At 30.9% G+C, this 20,929-nt stretch overlaps 1 protein-coding gene across 1 annotated transcript; it reads right to left on the reverse strand.

Moving 5' to 3' along the window:
- Positions 1-11,009: 11,009 nt before the first annotated feature.
- LOC120087972 (WAT1-related protein At5g64700-like) lies at positions 11,010-20,457 on the reverse strand. Its single transcript, XM_039044998.1, has 7 exons — positions 20,163-20,457; positions 19,972-20,034; positions 18,646-18,762; positions 13,952-14,204; positions 12,666-12,824; positions 12,316-12,467; positions 11,010-11,387 (listed from the first exon to the last, which is right to left on the reverse strand). The coding sequence occupies exons 1-7, from the start codon at positions 20,360-20,362 to the stop codon at positions 11,210-11,212; spliced, it is 1,122 nt and encodes a 373-aa protein (XP_038900926.1). The 5' UTR covers positions 20,363-20,457; the 3' UTR covers positions 11,010-11,209.
- Positions 20,458-20,929: the final 472 nt, after the last annotated feature.

Genomic DNA, 20,929 nt, shown 5'->3' on the forward strand with positions numbered 1-20,929 from the left:
TCTTTTTCATTTTCTCTCTCCATTTAATTTCAATCGTCCATTCTTTTTACGCTAGATTCAACGGTTAATTTTAAATCCTCAAATTTTAAAATCATTCAAACTTCATCCTTTTAGCCACTTTCTTGGAACATGAAAGAAGAATTTCAGCAACTATTCCTCCATTGTTCATCATCCAAAGAGCTCAAATTTTCATCTTTTTCTCATTCTCTTCTATTTTTTTTACGAGTTTAATTTGTGAGAGAAAATTGTTAGGGTGTTGTTAGAACTAAACTTTTGAATTTTACTCATTTAGAGGTAGTTTAGACTAGAGGCGGTATTTTGAATTTTAGTTTTTATTGGGTTTTGTATTAAGGTGTGGGTACACCTTGAATTGTGAGAAAAAGAAATTTGGTTTGATCTTGATCCAGTGAAAAAGATTTAAGTTTCTTTTTAGCCCTAGGTAAAAAAAAAAAAAAAAAGCCATGTAGGTTTTGTTCTTATCCGCTGTGTTGCCATTGATTCTATATATCTATCACTGATAGAATGATGTTCATACATAGAGTGACAAGAAAATAACATATCCTATCGGTAATAGACTTTAATATCTTTTTAAGGTCTATCATCGATATATTGATATCACATGTGAATATATCAGTAATAGACTATAATAAAGGTAAAATCAAAATTACGAGAAATGTAAATATGAAAGAAAACCAATTTGCTATATCTATAATATTTGTATAACATTTGCTATATTTTCAAATATTTTGCCCGAATTTGCCATTTACTAGAAAGACTCTTGATATTCATAGTTGGGCCCAGGTTGAATTAAGTAAAAAAAGAAATGAGCTTAATTTGGCCCAAAGGTTAGGCAAGCCAAAAATCCAATTAATTGGATCCAAAGGCTTAGTCCATAGATAAATCAAACCCAAGCCTACAAAACCCACATGAAAACTCTTTGAAAGAGGAGTTCTCCATCATTTTGGGGGTTAAAAAATTTTAGAGTCTAGAGAAGCTAAACATAATTCTCTCAATTATCAGAAGACTCACTAAGCTCCAAACTGAATCATACTCGAAGACTAAAGCCCTTTGAAGAAACAAACATTCTTCTAATACTTTAACTTTAAGAATATCCATGTGCTCCAGTTCCTCAAATAAAAGTGTATGCATTCAACATAGAGAATCAAAGAATTAAATGTTAGAGATTAAACCACATCCGTATAAATCAATATAAACATAATTTCAACTCCATTCAACACAGTGTCTTCGTAAACCTTAATGAACATGAGTATAATAAATGTTACTATAGTTGGATTGGCTGATTTTTTATTTAGGTAAAATTTCTTTTACTTATCAAGAGTATCACGGTAATCTTAAATGTTTTTGTCTAGAAAATACTTTTCCTTATTTGTTGCATATTTCCTTAATCTAGTTTCTAGTTCTGCCTCGGCAAAGATTCTTTTCTATACAGAGTTGTTTCCTCTTTTTGCTCATATACATTTGTGGTCTTTGTGTCTTTTTAGGGTTAGCCCTTTTGAGTAATAAGTGTATTACGTGAGTTGTGATTATAGATGATAAGGATGTGTGAACCTCTCTTTGAGGTTGTTGTCGTTTGCTATTAGTGTTCGACTGAAGTGTTCATTCAAACTTCTACTTTAACACCACTACAAAAATCACATTACTTGACGCTTTTATTAAAAAATGTCAAGTAACACGTAAATTTGATGAAAATCGTCGAGAATAATGAAAAAAATGGAGGTTAGTAGAACTTTTCAGATTTTTTTCATTCCGTTTTTGCATGACGTTTTATAAATTTCAAGTAATTTGTGGTTTAATTTTTTTAGGGTTTCATATATATCTAAGCTCCTCATGTCTCCCACGCCTCTCTTCTTTTTCATTTTCCCTCTCATCCCATGCTTCAACTTCCGATTTCCATCTCTTTCATCTTCTTCCTAATTTTCTTTCAGCCCTCTCTCTTATCCAACCTATCTCTCTCTCCTCCAAACTTTCTCTCTCTTAGGTCTCAGATCTACCATCCCAACAGCCAATATGTCACGTGTCTATCGTTGCTCGTTGCCAATGTACTCCGCCCTTAGTCACCAACCATCCGCTTTTTGTCAAATTTTGTAAGTGCTATGTCTTTTTAGTATGAAGTTGTAATGGGGGAGGATTTTGATAACCCATTAAGTATTAATGCAAGATTGTTTTTATCCATGGTGTTTGGAGATTAGATTGTGCTTTTTTAGGTGTTTCGAAGTGCTGTCCAACAGACGTTGAGGTTTCAAGGATCTTTTGGTAAGTGTTTTAAGGGTTTTAACAATTCTTGCCAGGGTCAAGCGGGTACCTTTCATTTTCTTGTTTGATTGTCCCCATCTTCCTTCCCTCTTCATTTCTTGATGATTTTTCTTGTTCTGGGCTGTGACTGAGCTGTTCGAATCACTTAGGAATGTAATGTGGTTCTTGATTCTTATTTTTCTTCTTATTGCTATTTTGTGTATTGGGATTTGTTTGTTTGATTGATTTTTGTGGAGATGTGGTTGAAATGGATGATTTGATGATTTGGTGGGTTTCTTGGAAATTTCTAAATACCCATAAGTTTTTTACCCAAATTGATTGAAGCTTTTTGTGATTTAGCTTTAGATTCAAGATTGGAGAACATTAATGTGTTGTCCAATAGGTTGATATCGACTTCGGTAAGATTTTCGGTAAGTATATGAGGTATATCTTGTTTACTATTGGATATTGGGTTTGTTCCATAGTGTTGGTGGTTTTGCTTGAAGATTTTTGAACAATCAATAAGTTTTGACATTGACTTAATAATACATGACACTTTTTTGGTGTTAGATTGAAGTGTTGGAAGGAGTTGAGTTTTTGTCCAATAGATTTGAGACCGATCTTGGCAAGGTTTTGGTAAGTTTGGAGATTAGTATTAATAGTTCTTTGTTACCCATTGAAGTATTGGTCTAATAATTGAGTTATTTTCAATTTTTGATGTTCAATTCAAAGATTTCAAAGGATTGGAGCCACTGTCCAACAAAATTAACGATGTTTGGACGTTTGATAGGTATTGAGTCCTTGAAACTCTTTTAGACTCATTAGATAGTTGCTGGATTTGGGTTTGTAACCATTATTATTGAACTTTCCGTAGGTTGGATTACTTAGTTGTAGTTTTGAAGTGGCATTTGAATCAAGCCACACATCGAGTAATTTATTTAGATTTAATTGGTTATTTTAGTGAATGAAATCAAGTCCTAGAGGTTGAACTTAAATTTGGATTTATTATTATATGTTACAATTTTGGGCTTTTCCAAGAGAAGTTTTTTTTTTTTTTTTTTTTTTTTTTTTTTTTTGGTAATTTATGCATTTATAATTTTGCCATCATATATTTTTTAAAAATTTATAACTAGAGTGGTTAGCCTTAGATTCTTGTAAAAGAAAACTTGCACATTCTCTCTTATTTGATTTTAATGATGTGTTTCTAATCTGGTGATCCGAATTTTGTTGAAGAGTGTGTGGTGAGACACACTTGGTTGTTGATTTTAAACAAATATTTTGGGAGTGTATTTTCCTTTTTTAAGTGTGGCTTATCAAATTTTCAGAGGAAACTTTGCCGAAATTTTTATAAAATTTGATTTAAAAATTTCTATTTCTAAGGGTTTTTACTATGAAAGATTGCTAACTATTTAGTTTTGAAAATTGTCTTTAGAGTACGACAATGGGTTCCATAGTTTAGTTTATTTGATTTTAAGTGCTTGAATTATATTTTCAACTCTTGGAAACTCATTTGTTGTTATTGTGAGAGTTTCTGAACCTAACTTAGATGGCCAAACAGAACGCAAACAATCAGCAGAAATAAATCAGACCAAGATATAAAGTGGTTCGACCTACATCCACTTTGAGAACCAGCTTGAATTAATTTATTAATGAGCAATAAAGGAATTTTACAAATTACAGATAATCAACGAAATCACCAATCTATAATTTTAAGTATCCATTGATACCAACTGCACCCGGCGAACCACGCGCAGACCCGCGCGTTTCTCTCACTGCTGCCACTCCATGCAAGAACCGGCGCGAAACCCATGCCCACGCCCACGCCGTCGGCCTCGCTCGCCGAACGAAAATCGATCTCGTCGGACACCCACGCTGCCTAAACCGATTGCCTCCCGATCCGCTCAACCTAGACGGCTGCAGCGCTGTCTCTTGCTTCAAGCGGCTTGTGGTCTCCTTCAGCTCCCACGTGAGGCGGCTTCAACTTCACAGAAAAAAATAACTTAAGCGACTGCTGCAATTTCTTTTTCTTCAGCTAATTAAAAACCCACGATTTGCTGCCCTAAGTGGAAAAGAATAGAGTAATTACAAGTTTGCCACTGCTCAATAATTATAATAATGCCATTGGGCCTTTAATTTTTTCAAAAACCCAATAAAACCCACTTAAAAACCTTGTTATTTTCTACACAAGAATATTTAAGTGCCAAGTTGATTCTCGAAGAACCTTGGTTAACATATCTGACAAATTCATGAACCTTGACCAGTTCAACATCTTTCTAGGCCACAACTTCTCTGATAAAATGAAATTTGACATCGATATGCTTAGACCGTTCGTGATGAGATGGATTCTTCGCAAGATGAGTAGCACTCTGGCTATCACAACGGATGATAGGAATGAACTCCTACGACAACAACTCACCAACTATCCTTTTCAACCACACTGCCTCTTTCACAGTTTCACCCACTGAAATATACTCTGACTCAGTAGTAGACAATGCAACAACTGACTGTAGAGCAACCTTCCAAATGACCACATTACCAAACAAACGAAAAATGTGACCTGATATAGACCTTCTTTTATCAAGGTCTGCAGCATCTGTGAAGCTTTCCAACAGTGCTGATTTATCACAATGCCTACTAAAACACAATGATACACTGGCACTACCTTTCAAATATCGAAGCACCCATTTAACTGCATTCCAATGCTTCTTCCCAGGATTTGACATAAACATACTTATCATACTCATAGCATATCCCAAGTCAGGCCTAGTACAAATCATCAAATACATAATACTTCCAACAGCATTACAATAGGGAATATTAGCCATCTCTAACCTTTCTTGTTCAGTAACAGGAAACTGAGATGAAGAAAGCATAAAATGAGATGCTAAGGGTGTCGAAACTGCTTTACAACCAGACATATTATACTTCTCAAGCAGTTTATGCACATAACTCTCCTGCAAAATGGTTAACAAACCTTTCTCCCTATCTCTTTTCACATCTATGCCATCCTTTTCAGTTCACCTAAATCTTTCATCTCAAATTTACTACTCAATTGTTTCTTAAGATCACAGATTTCAGAATAATCCTTAGATACCAGAATCATATCATCTACATATAGAAGTGGATAAGTATATGTATCTTTCTGAGATAGTTTCCAGTACACGCAGACATCATATAAGCTCTTTTGAAACCCCTGCTTCAGAATAAAGGTGTCAAACCTGATATACCACTGTCTCGGCGATTGCTTCAGTCCATAGATGGACCTGTGAAGATGACAAACCATGTCTTCCTTTCCTTTCATCTCATAGCCCTTAGGTTAAGCCATGTAGACCGCTTCCTCCAATTCACCATGAAGGAAAGCTGTGGTGACGTCCATCTGTTCAACAAACATATCAAAGTGAACAGCAATAGATAAAATTAATCGAATGGAAGAATGCCTCATCACCAGAGAGAAAATCTCATGAAAGTCAACTCCCTCCTTTTGAGTATAGCCCTTGGCTACCAGTCAAACCTTATACCTAAGCTTACTGTCACCTCCTGTACCTGGCTTGATTTTATAAATCCATTTGGACTGAATGAGTTTCTGATTAGGAGGTTTTAGAACCAATGACCATGTCTGATTCTTCTGCAACGAGAACAATTCTGCTTCCATAGCATCCTTCCACTATTCCTTCGAATCAGATACAATAGCCTCCTCAAAAGTAAGAGGCTCTATTTCAATACTGTCAGCTGCACAAGTAAGAGCATAAGCAACTAAATCAGCATAACCATACCTCGTAGGAGCTTGCCTCACCCGCTGAGGCCTGTCATGTGTAAGCTGATAGTTCTGTAGGTCACTGCTACTTGAGCTTTCTTCACCAAAAGCTCCCTCATCAATCAAAGTTCTCTACAGTTAAGGCTGTCTACCATCAGAACTGGATGACTGATCACTGGAATCACCTGAACTAACTGATGGTTGTGCTTTATAATCAATTCTAACCTCTGCCTCAATCTTATCAACTGTCTGCTGTTTCTGCTGCTCTTTGACACAAAATGATATCTCTGTTTCATTAAAGGTCACATCTCTGCTGATAATGCATTTATTTCTGCTCTCTTCCAAACACCAAAGTTTATATCCTTTAACACTCTGAGAATAGCCAATAAACATACATTTCAATGCCCTCTTGTTCAGATTCCCTTCCTTAACATGAGCATAAGCTGAACATCCAAACATTCTGAGATGATCCAAACTTGGAGCTTTTCCTGTCTATATCTCCTGAGGAGTCTTTATGCCTAAAGCGGAAGACGGACTCCTATTAATAAGATAACAGGCTGTTTGAGCAGCTTCCCCCAAAATTTGACCTTTCTTAACATGAGCATAAGCTGAACATCCAAACATTCTGAGATGATCCAAACTTGGAGCTTTTCCTATCTATATCTCCTGAGGAGTCTTTAGGCCTAAAGCGGAAGACGAACTCCTATTAATAAGATAACAGGCTGTTTGAGCAGCTTCCCCCAAAATTTGAAGGGTAATGAAGCATTTGTCAAAAGACATCTTGTACGTTCCATAATTGTTCTGTTAAACCTCTAAACCATTTTGTTGTGGAGTATAGTAACAGTTAAATGCCTCATAATTCCCTCAGATTTACAAAATTTATCAAATTTGTGATTCACAAATTCTAAACTATTGTTTGTCCTCAGATACTTTACCTTCCTGCCTGTCTGGTTCTCAACTTGCTTTTTCCATTCAAGAAATTTCTCAAAAGCTTCATCCTTCTATTTCAGTGGATGCATCCACACCTTTCTTGAAAAATCATCAATGATCGAAATAAAGTATCTCGAACCTCCCATAGAAGGTACCTTTTTAAGACCCTATAAATCTGAATGAATATAATCCAAAATTCCTTTGGTAGAATGCTTCCTTTCCCAAACTTCACTCTAGTAGGCTTTCCCATTATGCAATGTTCACAAAATGGGTGTTCAATAACTCCTCCAAGCAAACCTTGTTCTGAAAGAGCTTGAAGACCTCTTTCACTGACATGAGCTAGTCTGTTATGCCATAACATATATTTATTTGTTTCTTTCTCAGATTCAACAGCAGCACTACCTGAAACTATAGTACCCTCTAACACATAAAGACCATTCCTCAAGGTCCCCTTCAGCATAACCAAAGAACCCTTGACAATCTTCAGAACTCCATTCTCAGATTTATAAGAATAACCTACTCTATCTAATTCATCCAGAGAAATTAGATTTCGAGTTTTGGAACATACCTTACATTTGTAAGAATTCTGATCATACCATCATGTGTTGCAATTCGAACTGACCCAATTTCTTTTACATCACAAGCACCATTATCACAAAGCAGAACTGATCCCCCATCTTTTCCTGAAAGTCAATCAAGAAATCCCGATTAGGAGTCATGTGAAACGTGCACCCTAAATCCATGATCCAAGCATGTCCCTACTGGACACCATAAAAACCTCTGCTGAATCATACCCATCGTAATATTTGCTGCACTAGAATCCCCTACATGCTTACTACTTGACGCTTCCTTGCTCTTATTCAAAGGGTAATTTTTTCTAAAGTGTCCTTTATGACATAGGAAACACTTTTTATTTTTCCCCTTTGATTTTGACTTGGATCTTGACTCTTTTCCTTTTCTGTTCTTTTTCTCATTTCTACCTCTTGCCATGAGTAACTCTCCATCCTTGCGTTCATTTTTAATCTCGAGATTTCTCGTTCTCAAGGCATCCAACACTATATCCATGGACAATGAATCCCATCCATATTTAATAGCTGCCTTAACTTCTCGATACGATTCTGACAAAGAATTCAGAAGAATAACTGCTTGATTTTCATCCGACATCTTCTCACTGATGTTATTGAGATCAACTATAATCTTCTGAAATTCATCTAGGTTCTCGTCTAAGCTTTTACTTGAGTCCATCTTATATCCAAAGAATTTCTCCTTTAGATATAATTTATTTGGCAAGGACTTTGTCAAATAAAGACTTTTCAGTTTCTTCCACAACTCCGCTGTAGTAGTGGCCTCATCTACTAGCCTAAGCACTCCAACAGATACAAAATTATTGTCGAATAGGCCATCTCATCCATATCCCTTTTTTTAGCTTCTGTAATTGTTGGTGGAAGGTTATGTTCGTCTAAGATTTTGGCTACCTTTTGTTGTACTAGAATAGCCCTAATCTTTTTCCTCCATAACCCGAAATCACCTTTCCCATCAAACTTAACAACTTCGAACCGTGTAGACATCGAAGTCATCTGTCAAATTAATTCCAACAAAAAAATATCCCTAAACACAGAATATGCCAGCACACACTACCACACACCCTTCTTAGATCAACTAGAGCTCTGATACCACTTGTGAGAGTTTCGGAACCTAACTTAGATGGCCAAACAGAACGCAAACAATCAGCAGAAATAAATCGAAAGTAGTAAAAAACACCAAGATATATAGTGGTTTAACCAGTTTGGTCTACATCCACTTTGAGAACTAGCTTGAATTAATTTATTAATGAGCAATAAAGGAATTTTACAAATTACAGGTAATCAAAGAAATCACCAATCTGTAATTTTAAGTATCCACTGATACCGAGAAATCTGCATTAGACGTCGTCTCTGAAAACTGAGAACAACCCACTGTAAAACAGCCAAAAACAGTGCGCTATCGCCTTTAATCGGCGAACCATGCGCAGACCCACGTGTTTCTCTCACTACTGCCGCTCCACGCAAGAACCGGCGCAAAATCCACACCCACGCCGTCGACCTCGCTCGTCGGACGGAAATCGATCTCGTCGGACACCCACGCCGCCTGAACCGACTGCCTCCCGATCCGCTCAACCCAGACAGTTGCGGCACTGTCTCTTGCTTCAGGTGGCTCGTGGTCTCCTCCGGCTTCAACTTCACAGCCAAAAAAAAAAAAAGCTTAAGTGGCTGCTGCAATTTCTTTTTCTTCAGCTAATTAAAAACCCACCATTTGCTGCCCTAAGTGGAGAAGAAAAGAATAATTACAAGTTTGCCACTGCTCAATAATTACAGCCATTAGGCCTTTAATTTTTTCAAAAATCCAATAAAACCCACTTAAAAACTTTGTTATTTTCTAAAATTTGTATGTATATGATTAAGTTTTAGCAAGATGAACACATTTCATGTTCTGTTGAACTTGGACTTGTTGTGCTACTACTTAGTTGTGGGAATGAGTGTGCATGTATAGAAATTTTTTATTGCTTGTAGATAAGATTTGGCTTCCAATATTCTCTTCTACTCATTCATTCCTATATTAGTTTTCTATTAAAGGTGCACTTTGCTTTTGCTTGAAAGTTGTGAAAATTGGGTGAAAGTTATCTGCATTCTTCTATTTTAAATTTTAGCATGTGCTTGATTTGTTGATAATCTTCTTTCTCTTTATTATATTTTCTCAAATTTCTCCCATCTTCCTTCGTTTTGCAGCAAAAGGTAATTGTTCCTCCTGAGGTTGGATATGGTCAAAAGAGAATGAATGAAATGTCAGTAAGTCTCTAACTTTAAGTTGTAGATATTTTCTAAGTTTCGAGTATGATATTTTTCCATTGCATAAAGTAAGCCAATCATGTACTTTTTTCTTGTGCATGACTTTTTGTCATTGTTGTACCTTAACAATTATTTCTATATTTTGAAATTTGATGTTATCGCCATTTATTCTAGTTTACAGGTTGACTTGCTTAAACATGCCTTGCCTGACCCTTAGTTCTCGATCTTTAGACTTCAAAACTCAATGTATAGATTAAATAATGTACTTCGTTGAGAGGTTACTTATTAAACAATTTGTCACTTTTGTGTTTGTCAAAATTTGAATTTTGTATACAAAAGCAATAGTTGAGATTTTATTTTGTGCATGTACATGTGAAAGAGAAATATTGTTGTAATTTGAATAGAAATTTTTTGTGAATATATTGAGTTTATAGATTTTAAATGTATAATGTTTATTTAGTTTATGTAATTGTATTGTTGGAATACAAGACAGAAAATGAGAATATCAATTGGGACATTTAATTTGAAGAAAAAAAAAAACATATACATGACAAATAAAAAACATCAAGAGTTATCATATATGATACGTAATGAATGTCAAGAATCAATAAACTTGACGTACTAGTAATGTCAAGTGTATTATCTTTCTTGACACAGAAATTATATCAAGAAACATTTGTCTTGACATTTTTTCGGAAATAAATTATCACATTATACTTGACAGTCGAATACTCGATACTTTTATAAGCGTCAGCTATACCCTTTACTTGACATTGGAAAAATGTCACATTATTCAATGTCTGTAGTAGTGTAATGAAGAAGTTGTATATTAATATACTTAGAGCAATCTAAGTTCAAGAGGTGTAAAGACTGACACTACAACAAGAAAGAGATTCTCAAGTTTAGGAGGATTGTAAACTCATCACCAAGGAGTGAGCTTTTGAGAAGCACGGTAGAGGTTATTTAATAGATAAGTACCTCGTTGTAATTGTTTAACTCTATATTAGTGAAATTATTTTCCTTAAGCACATTGTCCCTATACGTAGGTGATCTTGCACCAAATTAAATTAAGCTATCAATCTCTGTATCTTGAAGTTTTTGTTATTCACACAATTTGACTTGTCATCTTTTTTGTTGTCATTAACATTGTGTAGAACTTGTATAGTTTCATATTAGATTCACCAATATTTCAATAAACATGTATTAATGATGGAAAGATATCTAATGTCTATTCAGATGGTTGGACATTTGTGAAATTATGATCTTATAATCGACCATTTCGCTTTTATTTCTTGAAATAATTTAAGCATAGTCATAATAAAAATTAATCTAACCAATTAAGATTTCTACACTTTCAAACCCCTCCCATATATAATTTGAAAAATAAAAATCTACTCTAACTTAATTTTTTTAAAAAAAATACACATATATTCATATGATTAATAATTTAGACATTTTCAACTGAAGATGTTGGATTTAATCCATTGCCTAACTTAGTGATATCCTTCCCTTCAATGTTGCATTCTTTGCCACCTTCTTTCAATCCTTCACTTATTTTTTGCTCTTTGCTCTTTCCCCATAGCACAAAGTAAAGCCCTCCCACCAGCAACATACCCCCTAAAGTACTGCAAACACAACACCCAAAAAAGTTCTTTTAGAAACAAAAAAAAAAAAAACATGAATAATAAAAAGTCAAACCGAGTATAGCTCAGTATGTGTTACCCATCAAGAGGTCTAGAATTCAAAACCTCCCACCATGATAGAAATGAATATAATGGGAAGAATAGGTTTTAAACATTACATATAAATAATTGTTAAGGTTTCGTTTCCTAACAATTTTATTTTTTGTTTTCAATTTGAAAATTAAACTTATAAACAATAATAAATATAATAGTTTTGTCATCCACACTTTTTACTTTTTAAAACCAAGCCTATGTTTTGAAAAATTAAAAAAGTAGTTTTAAAAAAGTAGTATTTGTTTATAGAATTTGATTAGGAACTCAAGTATTTCAACGAATATAAATCATAATGGGAAGATTATAAGGAAATAAAAACAAATATCTAAAACAAAAACCTAAAAATGAAATATTTTTTTAACAATATACTAATGAAAAGAGGGATCAATTGGTGCACTAGGTTATCTCAGCTACGTTAGCATATCCCTAGCACCCTTATCTTATACCCCAAATCCAAAAGCGATGCATTCAACCAAAGCAAACGATAAGTATAAGGCATTTGGTTTTGTACTTATCATTTTTTACTAAACTGGCTTAAGGCATTTGGTTTTCTATTTTTTGTTTTTGAAAATTAAACTTATAATCACCACTTGTATCAATTGGTTTCTATATTTTATTTGTCAAATTTTAGGAGTACTTTTAAAATTTAAGCCAAATTCTAAAACTTAAAAACAAAAATTTTTAAAATTTGTTTTTATGTTTGGAATTTAGCTTAGAACTCAAACGTTAATATGAAAATCATGATGAAGAAACGATCAGAAAAACAAACAAAACTTTGAAAATTAAATGATTATCAAACGAAATCCTAAGTAATTACCTTCCAAGAGTGATACTCTCTCCTAGAAAAGTAGCAGAGAAGAAGATTGTAATGAGAAGAGAAAAAGGTGTAGACATGGCTAGATAAACTGGTCCTTTCTTCTCAACAATCCAAGCTTGAAGACAATATGTAACCGCGGTCACCACAATACCCTACGACAAAATTAGTTCTATTATTTATCGATCCAAATGCATAACTAATCAATAAATAAAATACTAATTACTATCTTAAAAAATTGATAGGTCAATCCCTACGTCGTAATTAAAGAACTTCATAAATAAATAAATAAATAATCATTTTTTTTTTTTTTTTTGGTTAATCATAATGGAAAAGTGAAGAGAGAAAATTACAGTGTATGCGACTGAGAGAAGCCTAAGATTCCAACCAAGTTTCCATTGTTGAGGATCTCTCTCCATTGCAATAGCAATAGCAAATGATTGAAACGAACTTAATAAACATTGAAGATTTGTCAACAGAAGCTTTGAAGGATAGCTTTTCAATACAAATGCCTGTTTTTTCAAATAATATACAAATTCATTAACCCACTAAACATTTCTGAATCTCAGAAAAACACTATACAAATTATATATATATAGACAAGTGAAATCTTATAGTGCTATAGATGTAGAAAAATGTCCATGAAACATATTCTAGACTAAAAGATTAGATAAGATCTAACAACTATGGAAGTGTTTGGGAGATCATAATGAAAAAGGATTTGTAATGTAATGTAATCCAAAACTCATGTCTAGATTAAGTATTTTGGACCTATTTGCATCAAACTCATTCTATTCCACACTTTTCAACCTAATACTCTTTCCCACCATTTTCAATTCATCTTCGATTGTTCACGCATTTCAAAACTCCTCTGAATCTAGTAATCATTGCATTCCTATTACCTCCTAAAGAGTCTCTAATAGTTTTAAGTGTCCTACAAGTTTGGACTAATAAATGATTACTTTATTAACTATTTTCAAGTTTTTTTCTTTTTCTTTTTTTTTTTTTTTTTTAAAAAAAAAAGTTGTTAGTTTTTCGTTTATAATCTTAATCTAGTTAAATTTTAAATTTTAAATCTACATAGTAGTTTTTTCATAATGATGTGTATTTGTTTTTTTTGTTTTGTTTTTTCTTTCTTTATATTCTTGTAGCTTCTCTTTTATTATTTGGCTTAAAGCATGAAAGAGAAGAAAGAAATAGTAAACAAATTATTTTTCCTAAATTCAAAAGACTAAAGATTAAAGTCAAAAGTGAATTTGAAATGCTTCAAAGAAACGTGAAGGAAAGAATTTCATTCTATATCAGATAAAACCAACTTTTAAAAGCGAACAACTTACTTCCACTCATGTGTTTCTCTGTTTTATTATCTATACTTAAAAAAAATTAAAATATTAGACAAATTTTAAAACTAAAAATAATAAGATTAAAATCCTTGTTCCTGTTTTTAAAATTTGGCTAAAAAAATAATCAAATATATCGTAAAGAAATTGGAAAAGAAGGAAAACTAAAAAACTAAAAGGAAAAAAAAAGGTAATGAAATGAGTTCTTAACATACTATTACAAAATCTGGCTGATTTCTAAACGTAAATAGATCATCAAATGATTCGAAGAACATATATATAGAGATGAAAATTGATACCTGAAGAACAATCCAAATACCCCATAAGGTATTGGAAGCTAGCATCAAAAAGCAACCCTTCAACCAAGATTTGGGCAATGCAAGAGAAGAAGAATTGTCATTGGGGTTATGGACATTAAAGAGATGATGATTGTTAAATAAGTTCAATTGAGGGCCTTTGTAAAATGCTAACATTCCCACTCCACCAATGCACAATAATATTCCTGCTAGCTTTGCAATTCCTGCTATTGACTTCAACCTTAACACTTCCATCCTATCAAAATTAAGGGAACAAATGCTTTTTAAGAAATGATAATTAATAAAAATGAAAAGTGATGAAAAATAAATATTGGGTTCTTAACATTAAAAACCTTGACATAAATGGTTCATATTAAACAAATACCTAATCAAATTATCGGTCCCGTTCGATAACTATTTTATTTTTTGTTTTTGTTTTTGAAAATTAAGTCTATAGACGCTAATTCCACCTCCAAATTTCTTCCTTTGTTATCTACTTTTCATCACCAATTATTTAAAAAACCAAGCTAAATATTGAGTACTAAAAAAAAGTAACTTTCAATTTTTTTTTTTTTTTTTAAATTTAGTCAAGAATTCACCATTGTAATTGAAAAGATACAAATCATTATAAGAAATGTGCATGAAATAGACTTAATTTTTTTTAAAAAAAAAAAAAAAGAAAAAATCAAATGGTTACCAAATAAGGCCGAAAATACTCCAATTTAGACATGAAGTTTTTAAAATTCAAGAATACATATGTATAATTTATACGATATAGATCTTATTTAAGTAAGGTCGTAAATCTAGACATGAAGTTTAAATCGATAAGAATACTTGAACTTAATTAGCTCATTGATAAAATATCCAACCCAACCAAAAAAAAATCTACAAATCTTTTTTTAAACTTAAGAGTATTATTTTTTCCCATTTATTCAAATTTAGAAGTGTTTTATTTATTAACTAAAGTACAAGTTTAGCCTCTAAACATTTAGGTTTGTGTCCAATAATCTTCAGATCTTAAAAAAAGTATTCTATTAGGTGTTCCAAATTCTTAATTTTTCATCGAATAGATCAATGTCTGATAACTCTCCCTAAAACTTTCAATTTTGTATATAATAAATCCTTAAACTTTTAATTCTATGTTTTATATATCCTCAACCTACTTAACCTTTCCTTAAAAAATAAACTATTGAACACATACTCAAAGGTCGTTCTAATTGATTTGTTTAACAGACTATATTTGTTAACCTTAAAACACCATTGAATATGTCAAGAATCTATTAGATATAAAATTAAAAGTTCAAAGATACATATTAAATATTTTTAAGGCTCAACAACCTATTAAAGACAAAATTAAAAGTATACGACCATTTATACACCAACATTAAACTTTAGAGACAAAAGTTATAATTTACCATTTAATTAATTTTCCATGCTTCCAAACCCTCTGTTTTAATTCTTATACAAACATTAAGATTTGATTTATGTTACGAGTTTTACACTCAAAGTGCTACATGAATTTAACTCAATTTAGAAATTTGTGACATAAAATGCCATATTAAATGTAATAAAAAAAATGATTAGACAAAAGAAAAATGTAACTAAAGAAAGTTGGTAACAAGACAAAATACTATGGACTCCACTGAATAGAGAGAGAGCTTTAAAGAATAATTACATTATTGACAAGAATGACTTTAGATATCTGTTTATTAAAGCAAAATGGACCATTAAATGTTGTATTGTGTGTAATTCAATCCACAACTTAATCAGCTTTTCTTTGTCGTTTTTTCCTCTTATTTTAGTACTACGAATCAGCTTTAATTCATGTTCTATAAATTTCAGCAATGAAATGACTCAATAAACGAAAGCCTTTTCACTTGTACGTTTTTAATGATTACCACATACTATATATCAATCGGATATCGTGATCTAAAATTAAATAAACATAATTCAACTAACATAAGATATGTATCATTTATTAAATATATAACCTAAAATTTTATTTGAAAACCAATTGTAAGACGAAAGTGACTTTGTATCTTATATAAATTGTGAGGTCTATCAATTTTTTTTAATGTGGATCTTCAATATTCTCAATCTAAAAATTAGAAGTTATTCAAATCTTCCACTCCACATTAGTCGAACTCGAGAGAAATAAAAAAAGCAATTGAAACACATATAACTTAGCAATTACCATCTCAAAAGTTATTGTTTGATTTCTTGTCTCAAAACGTTAATGGTAATTAACTTTCTCTTTGCCCTTTTGTAAGCAGATGTAACGTAAAAGATAAAATTTATGGATAAATTACAAGATTGGTTCCTATAGTCAGGTGAAAGTAGAATTTAGTCTTATAATTTTAAAAATTAAAATTTAATTTTTAAGGTTTGGTAAATATCTATAAATAGTTCCTATCATAAGGACTATTTAAGAGGATTTTATAATTCATAAATACTAAATTATAACTTTTTCTAAACGATAGAGACCAGATTTGTAATTTAACTGAAATTGATCTCTTATTTTAACTTCATAGTATATAACACACCTTTGTTTAGTTTGATATATTCTTCACTTTTTGGATGTTTGTTTTTAAATTAAAGTTCGTTTGTTTTATAATAAACTTTTAGCAACCTTTCTAAATCCTTGCCAAATTCCAAATAACATTAATGATTATTCGACAATGTTATTTTGTTTTTGTTCTTTTAGAATTTAATTTAGAGCCTTTCATTTATAATTCTTTTGTTTATCCAATGTTAACCTCTTTTGATTAATTATCTAAAGTTTTTAAACATTATGATATGAAAAGAAAAATGTTGATGCTAAAAGTAACCATCATGTATATGTTTGTATAAGAAAATGATTATTATATACACTTTCAAAAAGTAGATCAAAGAGTTTTCTATGTATGATTCTATACTATAATATATAGAAAAATCGAAAGAATTCAACACTTCCATAAAATATTATCCAATTCACAAAATTTGAATATCCAAATATATATTTGTCAATACTAACATTTGTCTTTGTGATATGGAATTATAGCCTTTTTAAATATATGGTCCGGATGTGATGAAGGCATTAAAAAAAGTGTCAACTTAGCTGATATGTTACGGTATACCAACTGATCCCATCCTTTGTATATACAGAGGTAGGGACACTATACTTCATATGGTTTTTCTTCTATTATCTTCTTTTCACTTGTTATTTCTTTGTTTTTTTTTTTTTTTTTCTTTTTTCCTTGTGATCTCAAGAATCCATCCCATCAATCATTTCCAAAATAAATTTTACTATTTACATTGACACCGTCTTTGGCTCTTCTCATCTAAATTTAGGGTTTCCACTCCAAACAATATGGCCTTCTTCAACTTGGCCATTATGTTTCTCATTTTACTCTCCCCCCTTTCTTAAACTCATATTGGAAACTATCATCACAAAAGTGATAAGTTAAATTATAAATTTTTGTGGTCATCAAGTTTTATTTATTTTTCATTTTCGAGTGAAAAACGGAACATTAAGGTCTCGTTTGATAATCATTTCGTTTTTTATTTTTTGAAAATTAAACCTATAAACACTAGTTTCACCTCCAAATTTCTTCATTTGTTATCTAATTTTCACTAATGGTTTAAAAACCTAGCCAAATTTTGAGAATTAGAAAAAGTAGCTTTCAAAAAATTGTTTTTGGAATTTAGAATTTGGCTAAATATTCAACCATTGTATTTAAGAAAGATGCAAATCTTCTTAAAAATGTGTGAAATAAGTTTAATTTTTAAAAAATAAAAAAAACTAAATAATTATTAAACAGAGCTTAAATGTTTGGGAAAAAAAAAATAGAATGTGTCGAGGATATATAAGAAATAATGGCTAGCTAGATTATAAAAAAAATATATTATTAATCAAGCTTAATTTTGAGAATTAAAAATTAAAACAAATTAGTTATATTAAAATGAGTCATTCAAGTACATCCTCTAAGCATTACATTTAAATATTTATAATTTTAAAATACTTTATTGTTATGTAGCCAAATATCTGAAAAGTATTATTTTTAATGAATTAAAAACAATTTTCATCAACCTATGTACCAAATACATTTTAACAACATTAGAAAGAGAGTTTGTTTTTTTCTAAATCTATTTCATTCAATTTTGACCCAAATTAAGGAATCATCATGGAATCTGCCTCTTTTTTAAAAGTTAGTATGAGAGAAATAAAACATTTAAATTAATAATAAAGCACAAATAAAATAAGGGAATAAATTCTTTGCCTTTTAGCATCTCTCTTTGTTGAATTAACTTCTTTATATAGACCAAAAGTTACTATAGAAAAGACTTTTTCATTCATTCTTATTATAGATATATATGAACAAGTAGTTATAGTAAATTCTCAGCCTTTAATTTTTAAATAAACATAAGATTCATTGTATTTAATTATAAATTAAACTTCAATAATCTATTAATTAATGAATTCTTTAAAAATTCTTTAAAAAATTACAATACAACAATTCAAACATTATCCTAAAAACTCAAAGTAATAGAATTAATCCTCTATATATTCTTCGATTGTTGAAAAATATTAAAAAAAAAAAAAGTATGGGTTTAACAAATAACATAATTGTAAAAAAAAAAAAATGTATATTGAAATTTAAGGGAATAATTTGAAGAGTTAAATTTCTAATTTAATTAAGGAATTAATTAGTGTGTACCTAATTAAGAGGGCGACGAAGAAGGTGATGACAGGAAGAGAATTTGTAGTTGCTGCAGCCAATGTTGCTGACGTGTACACAAGAGCAATCCCATAAAGATTTAAACATATGGCTATCCTGCAAACCAAAACAATCTCAACATTTAAGCTCGGTTTGATAATCATTCTCAACCCGTTTCATAATCATTTTGATATCTCTTTAATGACCATTTGACTTTTGATTTTTTGTTTTTAAATGTAAATCAATATACACTATTTTCATCTCTAAATTTCTTTTTTTGTTATCTACTTTTTATCCATGGTTTAAAATTTTCATGTCAAAATTTGAAAACTAAAAAAAAAAAAGATAATAATATTTAAAAATTTGTTTTTGGAATTTGGAATTTGACTAAGAATTCAACTATTGAACTTAAGAAAGATACAAATAATTGTAAGAAATGTGAAAGAAATAAATTTGATTTTTTTTTTTTTTTTTTTTTAGTTTTTAAGAATTAAGCTTGAAAACACTAATTCCACTTATTGATTTCTTTGTTTTGGTATATACTTTTTTAGTATGTTTTCAAAAACCAAATCATGTTCTGAAAACTTATTTAAGTTTTTTTGGAATATGGTTAAGATTTGGTGTGTTTCAATAAGAAAAATGAAAATTTTGGAGTTAAAGAACGATTTGAAAAATCAAATAGTTACAATCCGTTTGGTAACCATTTGGTTTTTTATTTTTGTTTTTGATAATTAGGTTTATTTGATCCACATTTTCTTATAATGATTTGCATCTTTCTTAAAATACAATAATTGAATTCTTAGCTAAATTCCAAAAGCAAAAACAACTTTTTGAAAGCTTTTTTTTTTTAGTTCTCGAATTTTTGTTTGGTTTTTTAAAACATTGGTGAAAAGTAGATAATAAATGAAGAAATTTGGAGGTGAAACTAGTGTTCATAGGCTTAATTTTCAAAAAACAAATAGCAAAATGGTCATCAAATGAGACCTACAAAACGAGATTTTGATTTTTGTTTTATTTTTTAGAAAAAAAAACAAAAATTAAGAACATGCCTTCCATAAGTTCAATCCAAATTACAAGAACTAAAAAAAACTTGTCTTTATTTTTAAAGATTAACTAATAATTCAAACGTTTATCTACGAAATTCAGAAATCATGATTAAAAAATTGCGTAAAACAAACACAAAAACACTTCAATCTACCAACAATCTCAACCAAAAATCATAATAGTTAAAAAGAAACATACCCAAATAATATTATATTATAGTTGAATGAACCAATTCATTACTTTATGAGTAGAGTGGAGATGAAAAGAAGAAGAAGAAGATACCCAAACAAAGAGAGCATAAAAATCTTGCAGAAGGTAAAGAATGTCAAGGGTGGGGCGTCTTTCCTGAGAAACAAACAGAAAATAAAAAAGAATGAGATGAAAGAAAGAAAAAGAAAAAAACTATATAACGACTCAACTTTTCGAGACCTCTAACCAGATAGATGGATGGTTACAAAGTCAGGTAAATATACCATTGAAAAAAGAAGGTTATAGGAGAAAGGAAGACGGTAGCGAAGGCTTGACGATAGAAAACGAAGATATAGCTGTTCATTCCGTCATTGAAAGCCGCCTTTGAGAGGAGAAACAAGCCAGCATAAATGGTTTGAATCAGAATCACAGCCATGAAAGCTCTTTTATTTTCATCCATCATCATATATTTCATATTGATCATATGATATGAAAATAAAGTAGTGTTGTGTGTATTATTTGTTCTTAACTCATCATCTTCCTATTTATAATCTCCCTTCAGCCCCTCTTCTCCCTTCCTTTATTTTTATTATTATTACTCATATTTCCAAAAGATATCTCCCTAAAAAGACACTACCTTTATCCTCTCATATGGGCCCATCTTTTGCTTCCCTAGTGCTCTCTCTCTATTCACTACTCATCCCCCTAGTTTCTTTCATTCTTTTTTTTTCCTTTCCTTTATATTTTATAATATTGTTTTTTAACTTCTCTTTAAATTATTTTGATTCATATACTTTCCAAATCAATCGTTTTGATCTCTATATAATCTTTCACGAAAAATGAGTGATCTGTTAAATTTTAAAAACTTAAAAGATTAAAATGATCATTTTTAAAAGTATAAATAGACTAAACGAGTATTGTTTCCGATTATGATGAACATAAGTTAAAAATATAATGACCTTACCATGTATGTTCTGAGAGTATATGATGCAAAATTAACAGAAGAAGTTGAAAGAATAGGAATGAATTAATGTTATTTAAAAAAAATCTC

The sequence above is a fragment of the Benincasa hispida genome, chromosome 10 (genome assembly GCF_009727055.1).
Source record: "Benincasa hispida cultivar B227 chromosome 10, ASM972705v1, whole genome shotgun sequence".
NCBI lineage: Eukaryota > Viridiplantae > Streptophyta > Magnoliopsida > Cucurbitales > Cucurbitaceae > Benincasa > Benincasa hispida.